The 8,205-nt window shown below is 39.9% G+C and overlaps 1 protein-coding gene across 2 annotated transcripts in view; it reads right to left on the bottom strand.

The window, feature by feature from the left end:
* adcy9a (adenylate cyclase 9a) overlaps positions 1 to 7,540 on the bottom strand; it is a 28,349-nt gene extending 20,809 nt beyond the window's left edge. The window contains exons 1-2 of one of the 2 annotated variants that reach the window (XM_087808374.1): positions 7,385 to 7,540; positions 4,224 to 7,260 (exon numbers count right to left, since the gene is read on the bottom strand). In XM_087808374.1, coding sequence (XP_087664500.1) covers positions 4,224 to 6,021 — 1,798 coding nt within the window. In that variant the 5' untranslated portion in view covers positions 6,022 to 7,260; positions 7,385 to 7,540. Of the gene's footprint in view, positions 1 to 4,223 lie in introns of both variants that reach the window. The other variant, XM_087808366.1, reaches the window with a different exon arrangement.
* Positions 7,541 to 8,205: the final 665 nt, after the last annotated feature.

Consider the following 8,205-nt stretch of genomic DNA (forward strand, 5'->3'; position numbering starts at 1 on the left):
ACAGCATCATGGGTAATGATATCATCATGTAGGTACACTAGTTATTGGTGAACAGCATCATGGGTAATGATATCATCATGCAGGTACACTAGTTATTGGTGAACAGCATCATGGGTAATGATATCATCATGCAGGTACACTAGTTATTGGTGAACAGCATCATGGGTAATGATATCATCATGCAGGTACACTAGTTATTGGTGAACAGCATCATGGGTAATGATATCATCATGCAGGTACACTAGTTATTGGTGAACAGCATCATGGGTAATGATATCATCATGCAGGTACACTAGTTATTGGTGAACAGCATCATGGGTAATGATATCATCATGCAGGTACACTAGTTATTGGTGAACAGCATCATGGGTAATGATATCATCATGCAGGTACACTAGTTATTGGTGCACAGCATCATGGGTAATAATATCATCATGCAGGTACACTAGTTATTGGTGCACAGCATCATGGGTAATAATATCATCATGCAGGTACACTAGTTATTGGTGCACAGCATCATGGGTAATAATATCATCATGCAGGTACACTAGTTATTGGTGAACAGCATCATGGGTAATGATATCATCATGCAGGTACACTAGTTATTGGTGAACAGCATCATGGGTAATAATATCATCATGCAGGTACACTAGTTATTGGTGAACAGCATCATGGGTAATGATATCATCATGAAGGTACACTAGTTATTGGTGAACAGCATCATGGGTAATGATATCATCATGAAGGTACACTAGTTATTGGTGAACAGCATCATGGGTAATAATATCATCATGAAGGTACACTAGTTATTGGTGAACAGCATCATGGGTAATGATATCATCATGCAGGTACACTAGTTATTGGTGAACAGCATACAGCAGACACAGGTACAGACCTCTGCCAAGCAGCTCAATCAAACACCCAACACTATGCTAACCACCGTTAGCTTAGCAGTACTCCTGAGCCGTCCAAAGATAATAATAATGATAATTTTGTGATGGCATTTGGATCTAATCTAAATTATTTTAATGTAATTAAAATCAAGGTAAATGATAGCGTGTGTTTGGCTATAATTAAACCATTTTCAACTATAATCGAACCATTTTCAACTATAATTAAACCATTTTCAACTATAATCAAACAATTTTCAACTATAATCAAACCATTTTCAACTATAATTAAACCATTTTCAACTATAATCGAACCATTTTCAACTATAATTAAACAATTTTCAACTATAATCAAACAATTTTCAACTATAATCAAACCATTTTCAACTATAATTAAACCATTTTCAACTATAATCGAACCATTTTCAACTATAATTAAACCATTTTCAACTATAATCAAACAATTTTCAACTATAATCAAACCATTTTCAACTATAATTAAACCATTTTCAACTATAATCAAACAATTTTCAACTATAATTAAACCATTTTCAACTATAATCAAACCATTTTCAACTATAATCAAACCATTTTCAACTATAATCAAACATATGTCAACTATAATTAAACCATTTTCAACTATAATCAAACAATTGTCAACTATAATCAAACCATTTTCAACTATAATCGAACCATTTTCAACTATAATTAAACCGTTTTCAACTATAATCAAACCATTTTCAACTATAATCAAACCATTTTCAACTATAATCGAACCATTTTCAACTATAATCAAACCATTTTCAACTATAATCAAACCATTTTCAACTATAATCGAACCATTTTCAACTATAATCAAACCATTTTCAACTATAATCGAACCATTTTTAACTATAATCAAACAATTTTCAACTATAATCAAACCATTTTCAACTATAATCAAACCATTTTCAACTATAATCGAACCATTTTCAACTATAATCAAACCATTTTCAACTATAATCAAACCATTTTCAACTATAAATAAACCATTTTCAACTATAATCAAACAATTTTCAACTATAATCAAACCATTTTCAACTATAATTAAACCATTTTCAACTATAATTAAACCATTTTCAACTATAATCGAACCATTTTCAACTATAATTAAACCATTTTCAACTATAATCGAACCATTTTCAACTATAATCGAACCATTTTCAACTATAATTAAACCATTTTCAACTATAATCAAACAATTTTCAACTATAATCAAACCATTTTCAACTATAATTAAACCCTTATCAACTATAATCAAACCATTTTCAACTATAATCAAACCATTTTCAACTATAATCAAACCATTTTCAACTATAATTAAACCATTTTCAACTATAATCAAACAATTTTCAACTATAATCAAACCATTTTCAACTATAATCAAACCATTTTCAACTATAATTAAACCATTTTCAACTATAATCAAACCATTTTCAACTATAATCAAACCATTATCAACGTTAATTAAACCATTTTCAACTATAATCGAACCATTTTCAACTATAATCAAACCATTATCAACGTTAATTAAACCATTTTCAACTATAATCAAACCATTTTCAACTATAATCAAACCATTTTCAACTATAATCAAACCATTTTCAACTATAATTAAACCATTTTCAACTATAATCAAACCATTTTCAACTATAATCAAACCATTATCAACGTTAATTAAACCATTTTCAACTATAACCAAACAATTTTCAACTATAATCGAACCATTTTCAACTATAATCAAACCATTTTCAACTATAATCAAACCATTTTCAACTATAATCAAACAATTGTCAACTATAATTAAACCATTTTCAACTATAATCAAACAATTGTCAACTATAATCAAACCATTTTCAACTATAATCGAACCATTTTCAACTATAATTAAACCGTTTTCAACTATAATCAAACCATTTTCAACTATAATCAAACCATTTTCAACTATAATCGAACAATTGTCAACTATAATCAAACCATTTTCAACTATAATCGAACCATTTTTAACTATAATCAAACCATTTTCAACTATAATCAAACCATTTTCAACTATAATCGAACCATTTTCAACTATAATCAAACCATTTTCAACTATAATCAAACCATTTTCAACTATAATCAAACCATTTTCAACTATAATCAAACCATTTTCAACTATAATTAAACCGTTTTCAACTATAATCAAACCATTTTCAACTATAATCAAACCATTTTCAACTATTATCAAACCATTTTCAACTATAATCAAACCATTTTCAACTATTATCAAACCATTTTCAACTATAATCAAACCATTTTCAACTATAATCAAACCATTTTCAACTATAATTAAACCGTTTTCAACTATAATCAAACCATTTTCAACTATAATCAAACCATTTTCAACTATTATCAAACCATTTTCAACTATAATCAAACCATTTTCAACTATAATTAAACCATTTTCAACTATAATCAAACCATTTTCAACTATAATTAAACCGTTTTCAACTATAATCAAACCATTTTCAACTATAATCAAACCATTTTCAACTATAATTAAACCGTTTTCAACTATAATCAAACCATTTTCAACTATAATCAAACCATTTTCAACTATTATCAAACCATTTTCAACTATAATCAAACCATTTTCAACTATAATTAAACCATTTTCAACTATAATCAAACAATTGTCAACTATAATCAAACAATTGTCAACTATAATCAAACCATTTTCAACTATAATTAAACCATTTTCAACTATAATCAAACTATTTTCAACTGTAATTAAACCATTTTCAACTATAATTAAACCATTTTCAACTATAATTAAACCATTTTCAACTATAATCAAACCATTTTCAACTATAATTAAACCATTTTCAACTATAATCAAACCATTTTCAACTATAATCAAACCATTTTCAACTATAATCAAACCATTTTCAACTATAATTAAACAATTTTCAACTATAATCAAACATTCTTCAACTATAATCAAACCATTTTCAACTATAATCAAACCATTTTCAACTATAATCAAACCATTTTCAACTATAATTAAACCATTTTCAACTATAATCAAACCATTTTCAACTATAATCAAACCATTTTCAACTATAATTAAACCATTTTCAACTATAATCAAACCATTTTCAACTATAATCAAACCATTTTCAACTATAATCAAACCATTTTCAACTATAATCAAACCATTTTCAACTATAATCAAACAATTGTTAACATAGTCTCAGACTCTTCGACTGCTGGACCACTAAACGCGACTCGATGACCCTGAAGATAAAGACTCACCCTTCAGCTTCTCCACCACGCTCTGCCCGGCTCTCTCTGCAACACGACCGTCCTCCCTCTGGTACCGCTCGTCCAGGAACCCGGCGGTGGCTTCCGACAGGTGCACCTTCCCTGCCATCCCCAGCTGCTCCATCAAGTTGGCCAGGTTCACGTCGTTGGACCAGACGTCAAACTTGAAGCGCTTCATCCCCAGGATCCCGCACAGGACGGTCCCCGTGTGGACCCCCACGCGCATGTTGACGGTCTCGCAGGTCTCCTGGCAGAACTGCTCGATGGCCTGGATCATGCCGAGGCCCATCTCCACGCAGCAGTACGCGTGGTCCGGTCTGGGCTCGGGGCAGCCGGCCACGCAGTAGTAGCAGTCCCCGAGGGTGCTGATCTTCTCGCAGCAGGTCAGTTCGCAAAGACGATCGAAGCGTCCAAACAGGTCGTTGAGAAGACCCACCAAGGCAGGCGCGGACTTGTTGGCCGACATCCTGGTGAAGCCCACGATGTCTGCGAACAGGATGCTGACCGGCTCCATGCGCTTCATGTTGAAGGGTCGAAAGATGATCTGGCCTCGAGGGATGGATGTTTTCTTCCGCTTGTGATTGTTGTGAGGATGGTTCTTGAAGCTCGTAGCACTTTGAGACGGTGGCCCCCCAGGAGCCCCCGTGCCTCCCACCACGATGCCAGAAGCCGAGCAGGCGCCGGCCGAGAAGCGCTTCCCGGAGTTCTCGACGCTGCCGACCTCGTCGTCGCCCTGTTTCATCAGCTCGTCCGCCACGCGCCGAGGCATGACAGAGTGGATCATGCGTTCTTTGAGGGCCTTCTCCACCTCCAGGTCCTTCCCGTGCATGACGGCCTGACCCACCTTGAGGAAGGTGCTGCGGGAGCGCACCTCGGACATGATGAAGAGATGGATCCCGATGACGTGGGCGCAGAGATGGAGCAGGGCTTTAGCCGGGCCCAGCCAGCGAAGGGTGTCCTCCCCCCAATCGGACACGTCGTCCTCGCCCCACTGTCCAGCCGGACCGTCCCTGTGGAGCAGGGGTAACCAGCCTAGAGCTTCAAAGAGGACCGAGTAGAGAAGTCCCAGCAGCACCGAGGCGTACAGGCGGACATGGAGGACGCTGTACAACAGCAGCAGGACCTCAATGCAGAAAGAGAAAGTTGCCACGGGGGAGATGCACGGTGTCGTCTCCACCGGACCCGATGAAAGGTTCCCACTGGACGACCACTCCAGCTCCGTGTAACCCGCCGTTTGGATCTGCGGCGCCAGCGTGACGGCGAAGGTGACGGCGATCAACAGCAGCGAGGTCTGGTTGTACACGTGCGTGTAGTGCGGGGTCAGGGTGAACAGGAACAGGAGCAGCAACAGGACCAGGAAACAGGCCGTGGGCGCCAGGAACGACACCGGGTGACATCGATCGTGGTTGACCCCGAAGTAGAGTCCCCAGAGCAGCGTCGCCACCGCCAGGTAGTACAGGACGTATCGGAAGCGGCGCTGCGTCTGAGGGAAGCACCTCTCTTGGCAGGCTTCCTCCAGGACCGGGGAGTCGAACTTGGGGTCCCAGCACTGGGCGGCAGAGCGTTCGAAAAGCGGCGGCGCCTTCCACGGCGCCCTGGCGAGCGGGTTGACGGGCCTGGAGTCGGAGCTGCAGCTGGACGAGATGCTGTACTTGTGAGGGTTGGTTCCGTTCCCTTCGTCCACGCCGTCGCCGGCGATCTGCACCGTGGCGGCGCCGTCGGACCCGCAGCTGACTTTGGTTCCGAGCTGTCGCTGCGAAGACGACATGGCGAAGCGGTCGTGGCTCATGCGGCGAAGCTGGGGCGGCGTGGCGAGGTCAGGAGGCACATGGGGAACACCGGGGAAAGAAGAGCGAAGGTGTCTTTGGGACGATCTTATGAACAGAGAGCCTCGGACGTCACTGCTCGACTCCCGGGTTTATTGAACAATCCAGTCCAGTGACCTCAGGTCTGCGTCACAGGAATCCTTCTCCAAACAGACCTCGAGTCCAAGCCGGCCTCCTTTCCAGCGGCTTCGTCGCTCGATGTGAACATCCTTCACAAGAAACAGATGCCCAGACGTTTTTCCCCAAAGAGACCCTTTAGCGATCACTTGAATCCCGGTGACACCGAATGTTTTCCCTCCAGCATTCCGGGCCCGGGTGTTATCGTGGGGGGGGGGGGGGGGGGTGCAGATCCAGATGTTCACTGTCAACAGAGGGAAATAATCCTCACGCCCGGGACAACAACACAACGTTTGTTCAGCACAAACTATTCCAGGAACTCCTAGAAAACACTTGGATTATGGATCCCTGGGGGTAGAGTCCTTCTGGTCAACAAGGATCCGTCAGATTCCGAGACATGTTTGAAACTAAAAGTTACCTTTTACTTCCGGTTCCCAAGTGTTTTTGACGTTTAGATTTCAGGCATTTGTTCGGAAACATCCAGGAGTGTGTCGAGCCCCTGTAGGTAGTCGAGTCCAGGACCACTACAGGCCTGACAGGCAGGGCCTCTTCCCACCAGATCCAGCCCCGTCCTTTCCTGAACTCCCTTCTCCCGAGTCACCGGAGTCTGTTCCCTGCAAAACCGGAGGTTCGAGGAGGAGCTTTTTTTTTTTTGCGCAACTTCCAAGCGCGAGAGTTTTCCAAAGTAAAAGTGAAGGAAGAGAAAAGAAAAAAAAGCGTCGGAATGAGCGCGAGCGTGTGCTGAGGGAGTGTCTGCAAACTTGTTGCGCGCGCGACAGCGGCAGGAACGAGCTATAAATAGAAGACGATCAAAAGTCGTGCAGGTCCCGCTGCGGGTTCGACTCCGCGCTGCCCATGAGCAACAACAGAGCAACAACAAAAAAAAAGAACGAGTCGTAAACCTCCAGACGTCAGTGAGAACCTCCTCCTGCTCCTCCTGCTCCTCCTCCTCGTCTCCTAAAAAGCTTCCAAACTTTTTTCTTTTTTTTTTCTCAGGCCGAATTTCCTGCGTGAGGAGATCCAGGCTGGACTTCCTTCTCCCGGGTCCCTGGAGGCAGTGGTCGTCCTCAGAGCCGGATCACCATCTGGGAAATGAACGATGAATTCCAATGTATTTGGGATCAGTTTAGTTCGCGTGACTATAGTGCGTGTCTTCCTCCCTCCCTCTCTCTCTCTCTCTCTCTCTCTCTCTCTCTCTCTCTCTCTCACCCTGATCCTCACCCTCGCAAGGGTGAGACGGAACCCGCACGAGAATCGAGATCCGGGTCGTGGACGACTCGGATTTTCAGCGGCTCCCCGGGCGGAGGCTGGACCTCCTCCACGCCCGAAGCTGCACCATCTTCCTCGCCATGACTGGGTCGGAAATCCTCCCCCAGCTGTTGACGGGATCCGTCAAGTTCCGAGCTGGGAAATAAAAAACCGTTTCCGGTTCGGCTCGTGCTCGACGACACCGAAAATAAAAGGTCATGAATCCGCGGAAACTGAGATCGCTTCGTTTTAAGAATAAGAATGTTTTTATTTTTTAAAAAGACGAAGTTAGTTTAGAAATAGCATCAATTCTTTTATAATTGATTTTATTTAAATAAAAAATATATATTTTACAAGACACTTAAGAACATTTTAAACATGTTTTTATTAATTGTATTAATTGTTACATATAGTATTTATATATTAGTATATATATATAAGTAAAACTGAATAAAAAAAAAAAAATCTAACTATATATCTTTATAAATAGCTTCGAATTGAGGGATTTCTTGAGAGATTTGTAAGAAACACATATATTTATTCATTTACATCATTCCAACAATTAAAAATAATGATATAATAAATATCAAGTTCACTTCCATATATTTAGAATACATGTGAGTGATTCAAAAATAAATTAAAATTTCTTTTTATTTTGTAGGACATATTAAAGATATTACTTTTCCTATTAAATGTATTATTTAAACAGTTGTTATTATCACACAATGTTTTTTTGCAAGTTAGATTGAATTGAACAAAAACATAAATGTGTAAAAGTTATT

The sequence above is a fragment of the Callionymus lyra genome, chromosome 1 (assembly GCF_982586985.1).
Source record: "Callionymus lyra chromosome 1, fCalLyr1.hap1.1, whole genome shotgun sequence".
NCBI classification, from domain to species: domain Eukaryota; kingdom Metazoa; phylum Chordata; class Actinopteri; order Syngnathiformes; family Callionymidae; genus Callionymus; species Callionymus lyra.